The sequence below is a fragment of the Bactrocera tryoni genome, chromosome 3, assembly GCF_016617805.1.
Source record: "Bactrocera tryoni isolate S06 chromosome 3, CSIRO_BtryS06_freeze2, whole genome shotgun sequence".
Taxonomy (NCBI): domain Eukaryota; kingdom Metazoa; phylum Arthropoda; class Insecta; order Diptera; family Tephritidae; genus Bactrocera; species Bactrocera tryoni.
In genome coordinates, this window is record NC_052501.1 from 33,507,808 (window position 1) to 33,531,610 (window position 23,803).

Below are 23,803 nucleotides of genomic sequence, written 5' to 3' on the forward strand. Positions count from 1 at the left end.
TATGGTAGGTACATTTTTTTTAATCTGGTTACAAGGGAAGGAAGCGAACAAGGTTGTATATACACATCAACAACATATTTGTAGTTGTTGGCAGATCTAAAGCTCGGATGTGGTAATAAAAAAAAAAGTTGACAAAAGCGGTACTTTTGAAATAGAAAATATTTGCTGCTATCTAATAATTGTTTGTCCAACGTCGGTAGTACAAAAGAACTACTACCGAAAACGTTAACTTAATATCAAATATTTGGAAACAAAACAAAAGTTATGTACATATGTATGTAAGTATGTATACCCTCGCAACTTGCAAGGATGATAGTCGTGGAAATATTTTTTTTGTTTTTGTAAGAATTTGTTGCGCAAAGGTTCAGTTATGCGTACGTAGTAGTGGAGCACTGCGTAGACAAACATTGCATGTGAAACATACGTAGGTTGCCTTTTATATTTCGGGATTTGGCAACACTAGTTTTGCAATCTGGAAACTCACAATTTTTCGTAAAGTTCTCGTATGCATACTCCGAAAGTTTTGACATACGATCGCTATTTGTGTTGTTTACAGTAACTTAACATTCGACGTAGGTTATCTCAGCAACAGCGCTTCGATAAACTTAATTCAACTTTTTACGATGAAGCTCCACCAAGGACCAGTGTTCGCTCACGAAGCACTTCCAAACCAATAGTTGTCTGTTTTCTTGGAAAAACTAGACATGTCGCAACCGCACTACTAGAAAAACGCAGATCGGTAATTTCTGAGTGGTACACAACCATTTTTTGCCAATTGGCTTTCAAGAAATCAGGAAAACTATCATATCAGCCGAAGATTCAAAAACACAATGCTATCCTTCACACATCGACTGAAAGGACTGCATTTTTGAACACTGAAAACATAAATGTGATGAGACATCTACCGTAAAGTCCCTTCCTGGCAACGAATGACTTCCTTTTATTCCCGTTCGTAGAAAATAATGCGTTCAAAAGGTATGTTTTTGAGATACCTCAAGCAGAGTGGCAAAAATGCGTCGACAATTTGTTCGAAAGCATGCAAAAAAGTATAGATCTTAATGGAAAATATTTTGAAAACCAATATTCTTGTTCTGTTATCCCGAAATATAAAAGGCAACCTACGTACTCGAGTTATACCTTACACAGCGCATAGAAATGAGGTTTTTTTCTAATATAAATGAGAGCGTGCAAATTGAAGGGCAGGGGTTTTCGCCCTAAATTTAGGGTTTTGAAATAGTCGAATGGGATTTTTTAAAGGTGTTATATTTTTAGGGATATTTTCAGGGGCTATCCTTGTAGGGAATATTAATTTAATATGTTTATTTTTTTTACTGAAAAAAATGGGTTGCAGATTACGTTCAGATCGAGGCGTAAAATATCAAAGCGAAGCTTATTGTTGGACGACTCTTCATCTTTTAACGCTCTGACAATTTGACATACATACATATGTACATACATATGTATGTCTTTCTATTGTTTTCCAAACTAACGATTTTACTAACAATTTGGTTGGTTTTCACATTATCTAAGGAGGTGCTGGATGGATTTATCCTCAGCAAATTTGATTAATAAAGTTTTTGGCTTATGAGATAAGTACATATGGGTTATTTCATACCAAATCGACCACTTTTGAACCCGACCCCTTTAGATTTTGCTGAAACTTATCCATCCTTTTCTACCCTTTGAAAAACATTTTTGAGAATTTTTTCAAAATTTTTTTTTTATATTTTTCATTTTTGAAAATTTGACAATTTTTCTTTAAATAAATAAAAAAAGTATAAAATAAATCGGCCCACTCCGGGATTAGCAGGGATAGTTGTCAAATTAATTGAAGTTTTTTTTTGAGGAAAAAACAAAAAAAAAATGGCGAACTTCCAAAAAAAAAAAATGACGATTTTACTTAAAAAAACCGATTATTTTATATAATTGATCGTGTTAAATTTTTTTCGTGTATTTTTTCGAAAAGTTCATTCAAAAACAAAAATTTAAAAAAAAAGATCCCCAAAATTCAATTTCTACAAAAGTTATAGCTATTTGAAAATAAAAAAAGGCATTTTTTTTGAAAAATTCATAACTTTTTTGAAGTTGGACAAAATTTTGAAAAAATTCTATAAAATGTTTTTCAAAGGGTAGAAAAGGATGGATAAGTTTCAGCAAAATCTAAAGGGGTCGGGTTCAAAAGTGGCCGATTTGGTATGGAATACCCCATATATTGAACCTTGTAGGGAGTTTCAAACCTGCTGCAGTTCCCTGTAACAACTTACAATTTTGTATCCTAATAGTACAACTAGTGAATTCCATTCCACCCTTCCTTAGTTGCCGCCCGTAGTGAACAAAATTTGTCAAAAGTTGAGCCCGTAGTGACAACGTAGAAATCAGCTGTTCTCTTTTGTTTCCATTTGAACAATGTACACAACTTTTCAATTTTAATTTTTCATAATATAAAATATCAAAACTGAAATCAAACTATTAAAAATTATTTATATATCTAGAAATAATAGTACTCGACTCTGATTTTGAGTTAGTTTAAAAAAAATTCAAATATATTGAAGACAATTTTTATTATATAGAAGCGGTGTTGACTAATCATATACATAGCCCTCTCATAAGTTAGGTCGTATCAGCTGATTCGGGCTGCGATTTTGCGGTGCCGACTAGTTGAGCTATGTATAAGTTATCGCAGGCACGGACGGTCAGCCGGAATTCAACTCTTCTCGGCATCTTAATCGTTTATTTATGCGTATATATGTATACAAGGTCTGTCGCAAAAGAAACAGAACTTTTTAAATAGAACTGTTTCTGGTGGCGCCACCTATTGGTGGGTATATGAAATAAAAAGTTTGATCTCTTGTTGACATTTCGTAAACATTTTAAGACAATTGGATAACTATAATCCATGTTATCGATCAAAAAGTGGCAGCAGCTTTTGGTCATCGGTCGTAAAATGCAAAGAGCAAATATTAAATTTTGTTTTAAACTTGGGAAAACGTTTACTGAAACATTTCAAATGATGAAAAAAGTTTATGGTGATCAGTGCCTATCCCGTGGTAATGTGCATGAGTGGTTTAAGCGATTCCAAGAAGGTCGTGAGGACCTCTGTGACGATCGGAAGTCGGTCGTCTTCAGAAGTCAAAAATAAAGACAATGCTGATTTGTTTTTACGATTCTGAGGGTATTGTACACCGAGAGTTCGTCCCAGCTGGCCAACCGATTAATGCTGTGTTTTACCTTGGTGTTATGAAGCGTCTTTTGTCACGCATTCGTTGTGCGCGACCACAATACCGTGAGGCAGGGTCCTGGTGCCTCTTTCACGGTAATGCGCCGTGTCATCGGTCGAGGCTTGTCCGCTTGTCACTCACCCTACTCACCTGATCTGGCACCCTGTGATTTTTACCTATTTGGAAATCTTCATTTGCCCATAAAAGGACACTGGTTTCAGGACATTTCAGCTATCCAAAAGGCGACGACCGATATTCTCAAGAGCATTCCGAAAAATGACCTTAAACACTCATTTGAAATGCTAATTGACCGGGCTTAACACTGTATCGAAGCACAAGGAAACTACTTTGAATAAAAAATATAACTTTTGAAAAATATTATTTTTTTTTTTACAGTCCTGTTTCTTTTGCGACAGACCTTGTACATATATGAACAAGTTAGTCTAAAAGATAACCTCTTGTTTAGGTTATATTTAACAAAAGACGTTGCTTGGCAGTTTCTTTCTGAGAGCTGAGTGCGTCGTGCCTAAATACTCAACTTGTCGAAAGTATCGATTTAGAAATGTCCGTCTGCCCGTCGGTCTGTACAAGGAGCTGCTCAGTTGAGGTGCCATTTCGATGAAATTTTTCATGTGATATTGTTGAAAGCAATGGCGTAATCTCGGAAGAAATTATTTAGATCGGATTGTTTTAGCATAGAACTGCCATAAAAACTGGCTAATAAAAGATTTTGTAAGTCTTTGTATTTATAAAGCATATTACAGCTTCGGTACAACCAAAGTTATCATTTTTTATCTTAATACCGTTTTAAGCGCTGAGTAATTGTCTCAATATATAAGTATATATATACATAGGCTCTATATAGCACAATTTTAATTTCAGTGCGGAGACAGAATAAAAAAATTAATGACGTTTCCAACATTTCAAACAAAGGATGTGTTTGGTCCCACTTTGATGTCAATCCCGATACTTTTTAGCTCGGAGGCATTGTTGTCTTACATATATGTACATATGTATATACCTATAAATGCCTGTAAATATGATGCTTTCATACCCAGTGGCATTGTATTTCACCTGAAAGGAACAGATACACACAGGTATAAAGATTTTACCGTGTCACGGATGTGAAGGCAATAAAAAATCGAAACCGAAATATAGATCACTTTTTGTACATACATATGTAGCTTACTTTTATGGAGTATGTGCATACAATGTAAAAATATACATGTACATATCTATTTTAATACAATAGCTTGGCACTGCAAGATAAGTAGCTCGACTTAATACTTCTACTTCTTGCACATTACCTACTATGTATGAAGAATATACGACTATAATCCCTTATGATCTATGGTACCAGTTTCTACTTTTTTGTTGTAATTTTTTGATCTTGCTGCTTGTGGTAGCTTCTATGGATAAATTGTGTTCTTCTAATTCTCCATACAACCTAATATGTGAATATACACTCAGAGATACATATGTACATACTTATGTACATCTCTGCTCGTATGAGGCACTACTTCGCATAGACGTTCTTGTATGAACGCTGCCTATTATGTACGCATTTGGTTGTCGCGACTTTTGTCATTATAGACATTACCTTTGTGACGACATTGGCGAATTTTCGATCCCTTCTGATCGCCTTAATTTTTCTCTATCATTTGTTACACTGAAAATGAGTTTAAACAATTCATGAACACTTTTATTTTATATTTACGTTTTCTTGAATGAAATCTAACCCATTGGGAAGACTGTCATCGGATAGTTATTCGATCTCAACAATTTCTTTGGAGATTGTAATATAACCTTTGACAATAACTCACGCCGACCTTTTTGAAGATAAAAATAAAAAAAGTATTCCACACAATCACTATATTCCGATTGTTTACATTGTATACATAGCATACATACATATATATAGCTATAGAGATCCGATCTGAAAAATTTCTTCGGAGATCATATATTTTCGTTGGAAAAAGCCGTGCGAAATTCTTCAACTTATCTCGTAAAATTAAAAAGGTTTCAATACAAGCACTTGATTCCTGGGTTCCGTTAAATCGATTCAGCTAATCACGCTAATCATTTAGGTATAGAATATTTTATAGAGTCTCATACGTTTTCTTCTGGATGTTACCCTCTTCAGGGTATGCAAAACACAGAGGTTATTTCAATGAAAGTAGTAAAGGAATGAAGTTTTGTATTTTAATGGCTGCTCCGTCTACTACATTCTCTAGTCAAAGCATCTTCTTCTTTATCGGCATATAATACAACGCTTACGCGGCTATAGCCGAGTTAACAAAAACGCGCCAATCGTTCTTATTTTTCGCTGTTTGGCGCCAATAAGAAATTCCAAGTGTAGCCAGGTTCTTCTCCATGACCTAGAAGTTCACGGAAAAGAGGAAAGTTCTCTGAGCGTCATTCTCTTGGCAGTGACCAGAAGTCGACTTCCGGCCTTAGACTAAATATCCTCTGGGTGACCAAAAAACATCCGTCCCCAGGGTTGTGCGCTGGGTTTGAGTCCCGCCACGTATCGCTTTAAGATTTTATTAGCCGTGTTTTACGAGTATTTGACCATCACAAACTTATAGCTAAATTATGGACAAATAAAACGTACTTAGCTTATTGTATATATTCGCTTAAAAATGAATTGGGTTGGTAATGCGGACAAGAACAATCAGCTGATATACAATTTAGTTGGAAATTTCAAATTTGTAAACGGAAAAACCTTGCTATTGTGAATGAAAAAAGCGATGAACTGGCAATGCCTCTAGTTCAATATGCAAGCTATGATAGCTTATGACAAGCCAAGATAATTATGTTGGCTAAGTCTTCCATACAAAATAAGCTAATAGCTTAATTTGCTGGTCAAATAAAACACGCCAATCATTAGATTTCAATTGTAATATATAATTTGTTGTTTAAATCATAATCATTGTAATGTCGACCAATTTGTTTTTTTTTTATTTCAGTGGGCTTTCCGATCTTATGCTTTTATTTGTGGGGCACTGCATATCAGCGTGGATTCTTTTGCGACGACGAATCGCTGAAACATCCTTTCAAAACTTCAACAATTCGGAATTGGATGCTGTATTTTATAGGACTGGTCCTGCCAATTGGATTGGTAAGTGATGGCAATCCCAAATATAAGCTCGGTAAAGCTAAGAATGTTATTTTTACAACTAAGCAAGGGTGTTTATCTATGAGATAGAGGAAATATTTAGAATTTGAGTAATTCATCGGTTCGAGTTGAATTGAGTTTATATGAAGCTACAAATATTGGCAGCCATTTGTTCTCAATTGAAGACGAAATATAGTACTTACATTTGTTGCGCAACTTTGTATATGCTCAATAGTCAAATAAAATGCCGCCACTATTTTTGAGGGCAATTAAAGATGAGGAAAATGCTGAGAAGCAGATGTTCTAGCACATTTGATCGTACATTCCGTTAAGTATGGCACATTGTTGGGACGATCAAATCCAGTGTTTTCAATTTAATTCGTCTTCACCATTAGTTGACACATATTACCAAGTGTCACCAGCTGTCGATTTGTTACAATTCAAAATTCGTATATATATATGTATATATGTATGTATATAAGCAGAATCATAGAAAAGCCTCTCGTCCATTTTTCACATTTTGAAAAGTACTTGTTATGCGCATCCATAAGTGTTCGTATACACTTAAATTTTATTATATACATACATACATAAGTATAGTATGTATGTACAGACCATAGCAATTTACCAACAACACAAGTTTTATATTGAAAGTCGTGAGAAACACATGCTGCCATGTACAAAACTAGAAATCATTTAAAACAATTAAGGATGAGCTAAGTTCAGGTGTAACCGAAAATTTTATATTCGCTTGATTTTTGATACAAGGGCACATTATTACCAGGAAAATAAGTTCTCTGTATTTCAATAACACATCTCACAAATTGATTGTCGTATTCGGTATATGGGAATTGAAAAGTTATTGTGCGACTTCAAAATTTATTTGGCGTGAGATGGCAAGGCCTAAAGGTATTACTCTATTTTTATTTCGAAAAGCAAAAGAATCATATGGAACTTAAAGTTGTGATACATGCGAAGAAGATATAGTTGTTATCGGATAGTGTTATTTGCTAAATTTGGTCGAAATTAGTCGTGTTGGCTCTGAGACATAGGATGTCATCTAAACGTAGACGGCTTAGTCCACTTTTGACCGGTTTCTGAATCGTGTAAGATCTGAAATTTAATGCTTCTCACGCAAATCTTTATTGAGATATTTAGTTCAATGTAATTATTGAGAAGTATTTTTTATAGTTTTCGCCATAACCGTTAAATAGTCGGTGGACAGGCTTGCCCATATCCACCAAGATTTGTTATTTATTTCAATTTAAACTTGTTCATCTTTATTGGCGTAGTCACCACTTACGAGATTTTAACCAAGGTAGCTGTTTCTTCTTTTCATTGGTGGTGTTTCGCCTTCTCACTTTAGCTCGCCTTCAAACCGATGTTTTTGGCAACGCAGAGGATTTTTAGTCTAAGAGTGGAATGTCACATATAAAAGAATCGTTTCTAGCCACTTCCAAGTGAATGGCACATGAGAACTTTCCTCACTTGCGTGAATTTCTACACGTAACGTAGGATCCTTTATTTTTAACAATTCTCTCATATAAACGTTATTAAGCTTGAATCCATCAATCCATCAAAGTATGCTGAGAGAACATAAGTATCTAAAATTAGTTCACCCAAGAAACTAAAATGTTTCACTACTGATGAATATCCATTAATCATACGTAAATAAAAAAAACTTAAAACACTACGGACTGCGTCGAATTAAATCGTGCATGCGGTGCAATTAAAAATTTATTTAACACGAAAATGGCCGGCGGAGTGGAAATGTGCGTAAGCATTATCAAAAATTTTCAAAGCAACCGCATTGGTATTTTAAGAAAATTGCAAAAGAGTTAGGAGCTTTAAGGAGGATGTGGGCAACGATAAGAAGAAATGTTCTGGTAAAAAAAACGCCACTTGATCGTGAGAAGGCGAAGCACGTTGTGACTACTCTCAAGAAAGACCCAAGCATTTCTGGAAGGAAATTGACGAGGAAGGCTGGCTGCTCACAATCATTTGTACACAGGACGCATATGGAAGCTGAGCTTGAAGTCGTACAAGGTACAGAAAAAATTCTGGATAGGATTGCCGTCAAGAACAACAACAGAAGCTGACAAAAGATTTTATTAAGAAATTCGAATGCTGCATAATGAATGATGAGACTCACGTTTTAACGGACTTTTCTCAACTAACAGCCGATTCTCGAGGAAATGTTACTGAAAACTGCAAAGCCAAACAGGTGACAATATTTTCATAAATATTTTTTGTCTGCCAGACAATTCACAGTTGTGGCTAAAGGAGCAGCTCATTCATTACATCGGGTACAATCAACAGCAAAATATTTACATATGTAAAATACATAGATTGCTCCCACTTTTAAGGCAACATGAAGTGTCCACCTTTTTTTATACCCTGAACAGGGTATATTAAGTTTGTCACGAAGTTTGTAACACCCAGAAGGAAGCGTCGGAGACCCTATAAAGTATATATATAAACGATCAGTATGTTGAGCTGAGTCGATTTAGCCATGTCAGTCTGTCTGTCTGTCCGTCTGTCTGTATGTATACGAACTAGTCCCTCAGTTTTTAAGATATCGTTTTGAAATTTTGCAAACGTCATTTTCTCTTCAAGAAGCTGCTCATTTGTCGGAACGGCCGATATCGGACCACAATAACATATAGCTGCCATATAAACTGAACGATCGGAATCAAGTTCTTGTATGGAGAACTTTAGCATTTGACAATGTATCTTCACCAAATTTGGTACAGATTATTTTCTAAGGCAACAATGTAATCTCCGAAGAAATTGGTCAGATCGGTTAACTATAGCATATAGCTCCCATACAAACTGAACGATCGGAATCAAGTTCTTCTTTTCAGAATCTTTTGCATTTGACAAGATATATTCACGAAATTTGGTATATGTTATATTTTAAGGCAACAATGTAATCTGTGAAGGGTACATTAGCTTCGGTGCAGCCGAAGTTAACGTTTTTTCTTGTTTTGCCTGACCTCGCTTCATGTCACTATAGCAAAACAGCCTTGGAGTGGTTCAAACGAAATGGAGTGATTTTAGTACCTAGAGAGAACCAAATCCACCTGACTGTTCAGAATTAAGGTCGATTGAGAGATTAGATTTAGTAAAAAGGGAGACGAAGGCAACAAAAAAGTGACTAAAAGTAAGTAAAAGAAGGCGTTTTCAGTAGCTAGAAGAGGATCAAACACTACCATAAAAGCACTGATGGACGGGGTTCCAGAAAAATTAAAACTTATTGATAAAACATAATTCTTAGTTTCTTCTACAACTTTTTCAAACCAAAGATTTTATTATTTTTGTACAATTTTATTCGCCACAGTGCTTACTACTAGAAACGAAAAGGTTATGAGATACTAAACTTTGTGTTGAAGAAAACTCAATTTTAAACAACAACTTCCAAAAAGGCTGATGAAATCCGAGACCGAATTATCATTAAATATTATGACAAGTTGAACAATGAATCAGCGATTAATTTCAATTTCGAAATATACAGATCAAATCGATTCGTCAGCGTTCTATAAGATTATTTTATGGGTTCAGGAGACTACTTTTTGATTGTTTTTTGTTTTAATGGTCAGACTATAGAAATATTTGGATAGGACGCCCTTAAGCCAGGAATGCCATTTAAAAATCAAAATTGTATTTTACCGTCCATTTACTAAAAAAAAAGTATTAAATTTATGAAATCATGTATGATTAATGCTGACCGACTAATGAACTAATTACTTATATTTATAATATAATGCTATAATAATCGTTCATTTATTTAAAAGACGTTTTAAATCATCAAAACAATGAAAGTAAAAAATTGAAATGTTACTTAGTAAGGTAAGGTGTAAGGTTTGTTTCGTCGAAAAAAGACCTTTTGTCATGAATTTTTTTAGAAAAAATTATTGCTGTAGGTTTATTTTACTTATTATTATATGAAAGTACAACATTTGAAGGATACTTAAAAAAAGTTTTATCGAAAAATAGCTAGGAATAACGGATTTATCGTCGATCTCTGCAGGCACCTCGAAAAGAAGTTTTTGTGCGGTGACCAGCCTACAGAATCACTGGATTATCTGAAATCAAAAAATCAAAATGCTTTCTTTAGTTTATTAGTTTATCATTCAATTGACGTCGAGTTTTTTTTTAATTTTTCAATTTTTGGTACCATTTTCAAGCCAAAATGACGATTTTAGACGAAAAAATCGACCTATTTGTTATTGTAAAATTGTTAGTAATTAAAATTTTTGGAAAAACTCGACGTCATTCGAGAGCTATATATACATATGTAAAATATTTGTACAAAATTCCAAAACGATCGATGCAGTAGTTTTTTCTGTAGGTTGGTCACCGACTTTAAAAATGACATATTTGGGAAAATCGATTCAAAGTTTTTGCCGCTCAGCGCAGGTAGCTGGAAGGCGCGCAAACCTAAGTAAGAGGTACCGTTATTTAACCTGTTGTAACTTCGTTAGTTTTTCTCCGAATGATCTAAAACTTTAACACAATATTCTTGAGATGTTGATGGTTTAGAAAAAATAACTAAAAAAAAATGGAAAATAAAAAGTTGTCAAACCTTAGCCCCCCCCTTAATTTACTAGGAGGTGAATGCCTTATAGAATAAGAATTGACTCTCTCTACTATTATTTACATGCTTAATCTTCATTATCATTTTCAGAAACTCGTTTTATACTAAATTTTCTTATAACTCTTTCAGATTCTTATAGTTGAAATTGTGAAGGCGAATAATGCCAAGGCTTCAACGGAGGATATAATTACACAACGTCGGTATGTCTTCATGGACTACGAAATTCCTGTTTGGATGGTGCAATGCTACAAAAGTATTGGAGTCTTCGGATTCGGAGCAGCTGTTTGTCAGCTAATGACTGACATTGCTAAATACTCTATAGGGCGACTGAGACCACACTTTTTTGCTGTAAGTAGAAGCTCCATTTTTGTCGTGTGTCTGTGCATGTGTGTAGTATTATAATAAAAGTGGGAAAAATTTGAGCAATTTTAGGGGCAATTAATGCAATCAAAACGTCATGTTCAAAACATACGAGAGTGGTAAAATATGGGCCAAAAACCATGTACATATGTACATACTGTACGAATAAATGTGTGTTTCCATTTGTACCCATAAAACATGTGCAAATACTTACATACGAATAATGGCTTGGTTTTATGTATAGAGGCGTACTCATTTCATTTTATGTTTCCAATGTTGAAAGGGGAGTTCAAATCTGCATTTCTGTACATAACAAGTATTCTAAAAAAATATAATCATAATTTGTAACACATGTGACGACAACAGCGCAACAGCGACAATGTCGGAATTGAATGGTGCAAGCGCAATGAATTACGCTTTGAAGCCATTAAAGGGATAATTTTGTCATAAGTACATAAGTATGTATGTATGTATGTAGGAATCTACAATATTGCGTTATCAATAGTGATATTAAAATTTCAGAATTTCATAAATGCAACCAACTGAGGGTTTATGGCAGTGTCAGTTGAGAAAAACTAATATCCTCTTAAACACCCATATATGTATGTACATACATACATATGTAATTATGTATCGATTGTATGTAGATTTATATTACGTACGATTCGTTATTTATTATAATTCAAAATGACATTAAAAAATAGATATGTATGTATGTATACTTATAGTATATATCAAAAGTTCTAGAATTCCTTGCTTTAGAAGCTTGTAACAGAAGATAATGGACAGATATTCCAGGGCGCTTGTAAAACTGATAATGGGTGGAGCCACCAATAGTGTTATTTCAAGTAACTACAATGTTACTATATAAACTCTATTACCAATTAGATTGATAAAGAAATTTTCAGATGAACTTATATAATTAAATGCAACGATTTCTGCTTCGCAGAACTTTTTTGAAACAATCCAAAAAAAATTGTCAAATTTTCAAAAATGAAAAAAATATAAAAAAATATAAAAAAAATCGGCCCACTCCGGGATTAGCAGGGATAGTTGTCAACTTATTTGAAGTTTAAAAAAAAAATGGCGGACTTTCAAAAAATGGCAAACTTCCAAAAAATGACGACTTTACTTAAAAAAACCGATTATTTTATATAATTGATCGTGTTAAATTTTTTTCGTGTATTTTTTCGAAAAGTTCATTCGAAAACAAAATTTTTTTAAAAAAAGGGTCCCCAAAATCCAATTTCTACAAAAGTTATGGCTATTTGAAAATTAAAAAAGCCATTTTTTTGAAAAATTCATAACATTTTTTGAAGTTGGACAAAAAATTTTGAAAAAATTCTCAAAAATGTTTTTCAAAGGGTAGAAAAGGATGGATAAGTTTCAGCAAAATCTAAAGGGGTCGGGTTCAAAAGTGGTCGATTTGGTATGGAATACCCCATACATACATTCGTTCTCTGCAAGAAGCCGCTTAAAGGAAACTTCATTTAGAATTGGCCAAAGAATGCAAAGAATGGGGGATGGATTTCTGGACCTCTGAAATTGGCATTTTAGTCTTTAATGAGGGTAATATGGATCGTTGCAAGTAAAAGACGCTGTTGGAACATAAATTGATACCTTTAGTGGAAAATTGGCTCCTGGTTCCAGTTTAATCTCTCAACAGTATAAGAATAGGGTTTTAATTATTAAGAATTGACTGCTTTATTATTGTCTCAAACACTTAAACATGCCATTTCAAAACCCAGTTTAAAATATTTTTGAAAATGTCTGGAAATTTTGGTGGGAAAGCATTAGGAAAAACAGATTTTTACCGCTGTTGCACTCAAAAAACGCATATATGGAGCTAGAAAGAGCTTAGATTCGATGCCAAAGCGGCTTCAAGCGGTTATAGATGCCAACTAAATATCAAAATGCAATAATACCTAGAACTAACTAAAGTTTTTGCACTAAAATCTGTTATTTTGTACAGTATGTAGACTTTTGTTAAAGCAATTTTTGAGTTTATCGTCCATAACTTTGTTGTTTTGTATGTAATAATTTTCTTTTAGTTTTTAGAAGATAAGAATAAATCTGTATATCAATACATTCTCTAAAGAATTTTTGTACTTTCTGGCCAAAATTAAATAAAAGACATTTGGAATATAAAAATAACAAAAAACAAGTAAGAAAGGACTAAGTTCGGATGTAACCGAACATTTCATACTCTTTCAACTTACAAGACTCAAAGCCGGGAAAATACTTGTAAGGTGCAAAACGATCGAAAAGGTGTTCGTTAGGGGCTAGGTGAAGTTTTCGCTCACATTTATCTATTTTAGCCACAGAGATAAACTGTTAGGAGAATACAGGCTTTTTCATTTTCATTGAGATAACTCACATATTGGCCGATATAAGTATGTATGTGGCATAAAGTCAGCCGGTAGTTCGAAAATCTTTATGTTAGGTACATATATAGGGACTAAGAGAAGTATTGGCCCGATTCAACCCATTTTTATAAACAGAATAACTGTTGTCAAAAAATGAGTTTTTCCGAATTTCAATCGTATATCTAAAAGTCAACTAAAAGTACTGGGGGCCTATTCTGCAACTCGATTCGAAAATCAATTTACTCGAATTCGGATTTTCTATATTCTGTAACTCGATTTTCGGGTTTTCAACCCAATTTTCGAATAAAATATTCGTTAGCTTTTGAGTTGTAGAAAGCAAAAACGAATATTGCACGTATTTTTTCTGGCACAGGGTGGTACAACTTTCGCATAATGATAAAGTAGGTCCGAATTTCGAATAGAATACATTTTCGAATCGAGTTACAGAATAGGCCCCCTGGGGTCCAAATATTCGGTATCTAGGGGCTTGTACAGTTTTTCTCGAGTTTCGACAATTTTTAGTTATAAGGCATTATTCGTGCAAAGTTTTATTCCGTTATATTAATGGTTTTTTGATTTGTGTACTGGAATTTTCATACCGGTTCCCATAAAGCCCTCCCATGCCATCTCGGAGGTAAAATTTAATGTCTTTAGCGTGATTAGTTATTGATTCATTGTGTTGTTAGTAGTTTTGAATAGCACCGTTATATGGAAGTAAGCGGGGTCATCTTCCGATTTCATCCAATTTCCCACTGTCGGTAGGAGTTCTTGAATATTTGCCCTTAGCAAATTTTGTTGTTGTAGCTTTAGTGGTTTAGGAGTTATGCATATTAAACGTATTCTTCGAATCAGTTTTTTATAGCTACATATACATACATATGTAACCTTTTTTAATTTCAATTAAACATTCAAATATATACATACATATGTACATATGTATATTGTTGTGTTCTTGCTAATTTTAATTTTAATGTAAAAATCAAATATTAACTATCAAAACTAAACACAACATGCTTTCTCAAGAGATCAGAAAATCGTTAATTCTTGTGCTGTTCAGATGTAATCAACAAACTCGATAGTTTTTGAAAGTACCTAACAATCTCGGCTATTGAGAATATAAGAATATAAAGAATATAATACCATGTTCAGACCGACACTTAATCACACGATTTCGGCTGTTGAATGGATTATCCCACTAATCTTAAAAATTTATCAAGATTTCGCCATACAAAAATGGCAGTTCCAAATCACTTCATTGAAATGATTTGAAACTGATCCACGCTAAATCTCTCTGTGCGACTCTGATTTTGCGCAATCTACTTGTCAGCACTGGAAATCTGTTACATTATCACAGCTGATTTGGACACTACAAAGAGAAAAAAATGTAAACAAACAAATTTTTTTTAAAGCAATGAATCTAATTTCATCTGAAAATCGACTTAACAAATGAAAAAATGGATCCATTATTTCTATTATATGGAAAATATTAAAAAAAAACCGTCTTTTTATTTCAAAATACTATAAGACAATCTTTTCTTTTAATAAATATTAGGCGATGTGAATTCTTGAATGACAATAACAGCTGTTTTTTGATCTTTCTAACGGCAGTGAGAACACTGTTGGGTTATGAAATGCTTAAATATAATCTAATCTTTTAAATTTTCGGTTTGAACATGGTATAAGCTATTCTGCAGGCGTTGACAAATCTATTTGAACATTCTTGGCAGCACTGCCAATTTCGAAAGCGTTGCGCCATCTATGTGTGGGTTTTCAAAGTGATGAGCATTGCTATGGAAGCACTATAGACCAGAGAACTTAAAAACTTTTAAGTTCTCTGGCACAACCGTGTACATTTTAATTAGGAAGAACCTTTTAAAACATAGAATGAATGAGTACTCTTACTATATCTCAATCTCATAAGTAACAATAAATTTGTAAAAGATCTATTTGATTTTAAATGGGCACTATATGTAAATAAAAAATGTAATCATGATAAACATTATACAATGTGTAAAACAGGTCTGCCAGCCTATCATATCCGACGGCACCACTTGTGATGATGCTATCAACGTGGGAAGGTATATTGAAGATTTCACCTGCAGAGGTGATGATTCCTCGAAGCGCATGCTAAAAGAAGTACGTCTCTCTTTCCCCAGTGGGCATTCAAGCTTTACATTCTACACAATGGTTTATACCGCGGTAAGTATGAAATATTATCATATTTTTTGGGTTATGAAGTAAAAATTGTCTCTTAATTTACAGTTATACCTACAATCGCGCATGAACTGGCATGGGTCGAAGCTGTTGCGACACTTTCTGCAATTTCTTTTCATTATGATCGCGTGGTACACGGCCTTGAGTAGGGTATCCGATTACAAACACCATTGGTCTGATGTGCTGGCTGGTTCTACAATAGGGGCTCTCACTGCCGTCATTGTGGTAAGTTTTCCTAATTTCATTCCGCCTTAAAAATCAACGAATTGTCAAACCAATACGTAAAATACCTACTTTTGTATACCAAATAAAATTTCCACTTATTTTATTTCTAAAAAATAATAAAAAAGAAGACGTTCAAGACATTAATTTCAGTTTGCCTGTGGCTTTGCTTATATATGTGACCTGGTCTACGAAAAGGGAGCTAACGTGCGAAAACTAGTTTTCTGGGAAAAGCTGTTAAAAATAATCGTCAGTTTCTCGTTATCTCATTAATTGTTCTCCTTTTTTTGGCACCTAAGCCCCCTTTCCGCCAGGTCACATATAGTTACGCTAGTTTTTCTTAATAGCGTTCACTACATTCTCATGTATTTACATATATAAACGTATGCGTGTTTAGGAAATGTAAAATTTTGTGTTTACATTTGTTTGTATGTATATATGTATGTACTTATAAGAACACATCATATTCACTGACGCCTTATTTCGTTAACTCTTCTAGCGTTACTTTGTTCCGAAGGATTGGTTCAATTGGAATACATTGGGGCCCATTAAGCACATTAAAAAAACAGATTAAAACTATTTACATTTTTATGCATAAAATACACGAATATATGTATATTACCAAAACTACTGTAACCAACATTTATGCATTCGTCAACTTGACTTGGGATAATTATGGCGTAAAAAGAAAAGATAAAGCTTTTAAGCCGAAGTTCAAAAGTTGAGACTTGAAATAAAAAACGAGAACTTTAAAGAGCAATAAAATTAGCAGTCGTTTTATTTTATTTGTCTCCACTGTATTTCCTACGAGACATTTCCTTTTCAAATCCGAAAGCCGAACTTTTTCGGCTTAAATCAATCAAAAATAAAAATAACATAACTGTTTAGACCTTTTCATTTCCAATTGAGAGACTGTTACGTACTGAATTGCGAAATCGTCTCAAGTCACAAAAATTGTCTCTAATTTAATTATCCGGTATAAGAATAACTTAAAGAATAACTTGAAACTGAGTTGCCACTTTTACCAAGTATCGGAATAGGTTCAGTTAAATAATGAGGTTTAATGGTTTTTATATATATTTTATGCATATATTTTTTAATTTTGATTCAAACATAGAACCGGCTATCATTTACTTTTTTAACTAACAAATTTTAACATTTTAATAAAATATTCACACAAAATTTTACATGCCGAAGTACTGGTCTATAATTCAATTCGATTCTTATCTGCATATACTTGTAGCTTAAAAGAATTTCGATTTCCCGATTTTAAGACAGAAGATCTAATAATTTTATAAATTTGTTTAACAATTTATCCGTTTTGGTGAAATACAAATTTTCGAAACATTATCTGAAGTCAATAAACTTTCTATTCATTTTGTGAATAGCATGACGAACTGATTTTCCTATACATATAAGCATTAAAATTTGATGCGATTGAATAAGAACTTAAAAATATACATATGTACGTACATATATCGTCACCTAAAATGCAAAATTACGTAACAACATTTTCGGAAATTTACAGAGGAAGGAATGAAACACGTAATAAATTACAACTTAAGTGAAACAAAATTTAAATATTGGTTAAAACTGGGTTATATCTGATAGCAGAACCTTAAAATGTTGGACATATGTATGTACTTATATGTACTATATAGTATGTAATTTGAAGTAGTGGATCGTAATCAATGAAGCACTCAATTTCGAAGTTTTTGATGATACGTTATTTTGCAATTTAGGTGACGATATGTACGTGCCATGTTTTCTGATCGAGTTGAGCTTCTTTGTAAGTGCTGGCATATTCTTTTTAATTTTTTTTGGAAGAGTTTCTAATAAATTGCTTTCTGCTTAGAGTAAGCCCATACACTGGCCTGCAAACCGTCAATAGTTCAAGCATTAAACTAATTCAACCTAAACTTCTTCGTTCAGTTTCATTCATTAACAGAAACTCGCCCATTATAGTTGATTCAAGAAATAGTGTATTGATTTCTGATTTTGATTTTAATACTTACTAATAATAATAAGTTACCAGTGAACAGTTGCATCAACTGCTTCCAAAATAATGAAAAACTAAACAAATATCTATCTTTTCTCTTTTCCTTGCAGGCGAAATACGTGTCCGATTTGTTTCAGCGAAGATCCTCTCAACAATATCTGCTACCTCGTACATCTCAAGACGCACAACCGCAGACGGTAGCCAATAACGGGCTGTAATTTTCGGCTGTGAATAAAACAGTATTTCGCCTTTTATCCACAAACGTGTTTTAAACGATTTAACATTATTACTAAAATTATGTGTGTATGTCTTGATATGCAAGTGATGATAGCGCCAATTCATTCTAAAGCCTTTGTACTATTTATGTTATCTAATACGTAATAATTAAGAGCAGCAATAAATTTAAGTGTATATGTATGTGAACATATGGTAAATAGATGTAAGGACATAATAAGTTGAATATACATATACGTGCTAACCTGCATACATATAAGTTATGTAACGATGCTGCAATAACGTACACGAGTCCCGAATTTTGGAACAAGGATCGAAGGATCTACTCGAGTGATGAATGAGTTAATGTGTGTCTTAAATGAATTTTACAGCGATCAGCTGATAACAATCATTAGTGTTCAATACGCAATAACAATAGTAATTGCCTTATAAGAAAAAAAAACATAAAATTCAAAAGAAAATACTGTGAAAGAAAAAAGTACATATGTATGTATATATGGGATACTATATGTACATATGAAGCAATAATTAATGAATGGGCAATCGTAGCTTAAAGCTTTCGTTTCACATTCGCTGTTGAAGTACAAAAGTAAGCGTCGTTAGAATTTCGGTATTTTATTTAACAATTAGAAATAATAAAATATAAGTATTAATATAGTATTAGAGATTTCAATGATTTTCTTTAATTACCATTTAATGACCATTAAGCAGAATGCTTAAGGGGGTATTCTGGTCTAGAAGCATGAATTTCAGGTAATTTTTAAAGCGTCGTAAAAAAAGGCAATTAATATTTTTACTATCCATTTTTTATTAGTTATTTGTTAATTTTAGAAGAGTACAGAAAAAAATTAAAAACTAAAAACAGTAAAAAATTTCAAAAATTATGAGCTGACGAAGTGGGGGGTCTCTAAAAATTTCCACGTGACCATCATGGGTATGGTCAACCCTCCTAGTTATCTGAAACCAAAAAAAAAAATATTATTAATCTAGAATAATGTCGCAATGGCCGGAACTACGGAAAAGTGGAAAAAAAATTTTCACAAAATGGCGACTGCCTGAAAAAAAAGTTTTTTTGGATCACTTTTTCTGACTATTTCGAATTTAAAAATAATAAAAATAAAAATTTGGGCATGGGGCTAGTTCCAACCATAGACAAGCCTATAAAGAAGACTCTGTAAAAATTTCAAGTAAATCGGTCCAGTAGAACCTGAGAAATCGTGGGTATCGTTCCGAAAAAGGCAGTTTTGAGAAAAACGCGTTTAAAGTTTAGTAGACAATTCTAGTGAACACGGACGCCACGTCACAAAATCGGCTCAAAATCTCCGAAAATAAGTCGAAATTTGAAAAATCCTTCCAAGGTCATATTTTTGAAATCTAAACTTTCAAGATACCCAAAAAAATCGATTTTTTCAAAATCCTACACAAGAATACCCCCTTAAGTGTAGCGCTCCAGTCAGATCTGAACCGTTTTTAGAAAATTATTGTGCTCATGAAAAGTGATGGGTTTCCGCCTAGCCCGTGAAGCCAAGGCCTAGGACGGCACTATTTGGGGGCGGCAAAATATCAGAACTTCAAAACTTTGCAGCTGAAGAAATATACCAAGATTTTATTCCAAAAATTAATTCTTTTCTTCTATGAATCTATAGTAAATTGACAATGATTTATAATAAAATTTATTTTTCCATTGACTTCGCAATTCTTTATAATATTATATAATATATAATATATTAATTATTAATATAATATAATATTTCCATTAATCAATCATAGTTTTAATAGAAAAATCATTGTTTGCAAAATGCTACATACCTTTTTACTTAGTATCTTGATCCAATTGTTAATATTTTTTTCTTTGAACATAATGTTTAAAAATATAAATTAAGAATAAATTATTGAAAACTGTTAAGCGACTTTTTTTCAGCACAAGATACCAAAGAAGCGCAATCAAATCCTTTTTTATTGCAAGATACAGAACTGAACGAGACGCAATCAGATTTTTCTCAATTAGAATAAGAAGAAGAAAGACGGTCAACAATTGATATTTTACGGTACAATTAAGTAATTTCAACCAGAGAACTTAAAACATACACTACAAACGCTATAGCTCTTGTCAGTTATACAAAAAAATGCGAATTTCGCGGAAAAATCAGATACCTCGCCGGTGTGAGTTTCGACTTTGTTGCTCTGGGCACTTTTGTAGAGTGAACAATTGTGAGAAACATGCGTCTAAAGTCAAAGCGATGCCATAAAATACCTCTGATCTGTGGGAATTGAAAGATAAAAATCAGGATTGTAGTGTATTTTCTATGGAAAATTTTTACATGCCTCGGTCCAGTTCTTAATGTTAATATGTAGGGCTAAAATTTTCAGGGAATTTTTTTTTTTGGGTATTTCCAAGGAAATTTCGTGACGGGACCGAACAAAATTAATAATTCAAAAAAATAAAAACACCCTAATGTATCTATATAAAAAGGGGGAAAGTATATGTAGTTAAAATTAATTTCGAAAATTCATAGTAATTGAGTATTCTAATACATTTGGAATAGATGATGTTTTTGGTAATATAAAAATGGTAAATATTTTACATAATAAAAAGAAAATTTTATACTTTATTCAATTATTATCTAATTCACTTTATTAATATATTTCTTAAAATATTTGATTTTAGATTTATAAAGTTACTTGACGCAAGAAGTGCCAAAATAATTTGCATAACATTGTTTTGTTTGAATTATTCAATTAATTCAAATATTATGCCAGAAAATAGCAAAAAAAAAAAAAAAAAACAACAAACACGTGCGGGAGCTGTAGCACATGAAAATTTTCATTTGCTCTGATGTGCTACCGCTCCCAATTTTTTGCTACCGCTACGCCAGAGCATAGCGCAGAACTTAATTTTTTGCTCCCGCTCCAGCTATAGTTTTTTACCTAACAAAACTCGGAGCAGAGTAGAGCACGTACTTTACATTGTTATGCTAAAGCTACGCTGTGGCTCCCGACAAAGTGAGAGCGGTAGCGATAGCATAGCAATAATTTTAGAAATTTTGCTGCTACGGAGTAGTAAATGAGAACCCTGGTCGTAAGCCGCCGACTATTCGATTAACCGTTCATTTTCGACAATTGCTGACTATTCGAATAGTAAGAGTACATTCATCTTTTATTCTCATTGGAATAATAAAATTCTTTAAAATGATTCATTAGAAAATGGTTTTTCTATGTAAATAAGTTTATATGTTGAAATATTGGTATTTTACAAATTTAAAACAAGCAAAAATCAAACTAAGCTTGGATTTCAAACAATTTTCATTCATTCAAATACTGGCAGCAGAACGAAAGTTTATTCGAATAGTCACAATGTTATTCATATGAACTAACAAGTATTTCAAACCGGCTATTCGAATAATTTGAAGAGCCCTACTATGAACAATGTACCGCAGAATGAAGTTTAAAAATTGTAGAAATGTTTATAAACTAAAACGAGGATTTTTCTATTAGTTAATTCTAACGTACTTTGAAGAAAATTCAAGGTCGGTAATGGTTGATTTACTCTAAAACTAAAAGATCAGTATTCTGTGCTTCATATTTACTTTTTGGTAAATGCCAATCTGCTTTTACCTTACATCGAATACTAGCTAGGCTAAGGATGTTGAAGATGCTCCGTTAATATTTCTTTAAAAAATGGTTTAGATATAAAGAACATTCGCATCCAATCTTATGATAACGCACGCAATATGTCAGGTTTATATTTAGCGGTGCAGTCAAGAAACAAAATCATAAATTCATTAACATAACATGTTCCTTGCGCTGCCTGCTCGTTGAATTTAGTGCGAACTTGTGCAGCTGAATTACAAGAAATTTATAATTTTTTTACTATATCAACACATCATTTGAAGATCTTAAGGCAGACTTAACGAGTATTTCCCAAACTCGATAAAGAGTGGCCTGGAATAATTAATGCATTGATATTTATTGCTTAAAATAGTAATGATAGTGAAAAATAGTGAATGAGAGAGTATTTATCTAGTCACGAAAGTTTTGGCACTAATATGTTTTACCGAGTTTTAGATACTTTCAGCGTACCATTGGCCGAACGCAAAAGTGCTTATCAGAATCATTGAAAATTTAAATTTTTTTGACAATTGTGTTCATTTACAATGCAACTTAAAGATTCCTTGACCAAACCAAACGGCCTATCCTGGTCGGCTATAAAATAAAATTTATCAGGGGTGTTGTGGAATCTAATAGTTGTCAGAATCAGAATTCAAACGCATAAAAAATGTAGTAGGTGTTATGAATTCTAATATTAATGGTGTGATGTTCGAAACAGAATTTGTATCGGTTTTGTGTATCGCGGAAACCAATTTGATCGGTTTTGCTATCAGAAACAAAGCAAAAAGATAGTAGCTGATAGATTTGAAATGTAATTAAAGAAATCTAGTTATTTTATTGTTAGAAACTAATTTACTAATTAAAGAAATCAAGTTATTTTACTTTTAGAAACTAATTTACTTTTATTTCTATGGGGAAAAAATAAGAATAAAACCTAAAATGCCATAATTATTGCGATTTTGGAAAAATAATCCGGATACTTAAAGAATATTATCAAAACGTAATTTAACACCCAAATGTGTCTTTTTTCATTCGATATTCCTTTGAATCAGAACTCATTAAAAACTTTAATGGGATGGCTTCGAAATATATTTGTAAGTTTTGTCACATTTGTAAACAGCTGATTTGAATATTGATTTTGCGTATGCTCGAAAAGACAAAAATCCAATCAGATTCTGTAACACCATAGAAAATCAGAATTTGTTTGCAATTCCGATAACTATTCAAATGTGTCTTCGATTCCACAACACCCCTGTATATTTCAATAACTGTTCACGCCTATCTGGCAGCACCTTTATAAACACATGTTTAAGCATTGCTGGGCAACACTTATGAGATGGTTATCAAAATTAGCTTCCGTTTTAACGTTCTCTTTAATAAAGGAATCCGAACCAGGAATAAAGGGATGTTCAACTTATTCCAGTGTGAGAGCGCTTCAAAATTAGCGTTTTTTATAACATTTTCCAATATGGCCAGATTGAACAAAATAATAATTTTTGGGCATTTAAATTAAAACACCCAACATTTAGTACGCTTAAAAATTACTATATAGCGGTTATTTATTATATGGAGAAACTATTTAAATCTTTTTAAAGTATATTAGAACAACTGACTTTTGACCTTTCAATACCCAATAAAAGGATTTAAGCTTGTTAGCTCTCAATCATTAAATGTTTTTAATCATTTTCCATTGAAAATAATACTATGATGCTTCAAATTACAAAACTTTTCATCAAATATCTTTAAATTTCACAAATTTATTTAATTTTCATTGTTTTACATTTTTTATAAGTGGTCTTGAACGATGCAACAAATCCCTCCGTTTACATATCTTTTTGGTAAGATTTCAATCTGGCCATCGCTCGC

At 32.9% G+C, this 23,803-nt stretch overlaps 1 protein-coding gene across 1 annotated transcript; it reads left to right on the plus strand.

Moving 5' to 3' along the window:
- The first annotated feature begins 5,860 nt into the window (after window positions 1-5,860).
- On the plus strand, window positions 5,861-19,001 carry LOC120770068 (putative phosphatidate phosphatase). Its single transcript, XM_040097192.1, has 6 exons — window positions 5,861-5,873; window positions 6,188-6,339; window positions 11,063-11,281; window positions 15,679-15,858; window positions 15,922-16,098; window positions 18,205-19,001. The coding sequence occupies exons 1-6, from the start codon at window positions 5,861-5,863 to the stop codon at window positions 18,310-18,312; spliced, it is 849 nt and encodes a 282-aa protein (XP_039953126.1). The 3' UTR covers window positions 18,313-19,001.
- The last annotated feature ends 4,802 nt before the right edge of the window (window positions 19,002-23,803 follow it).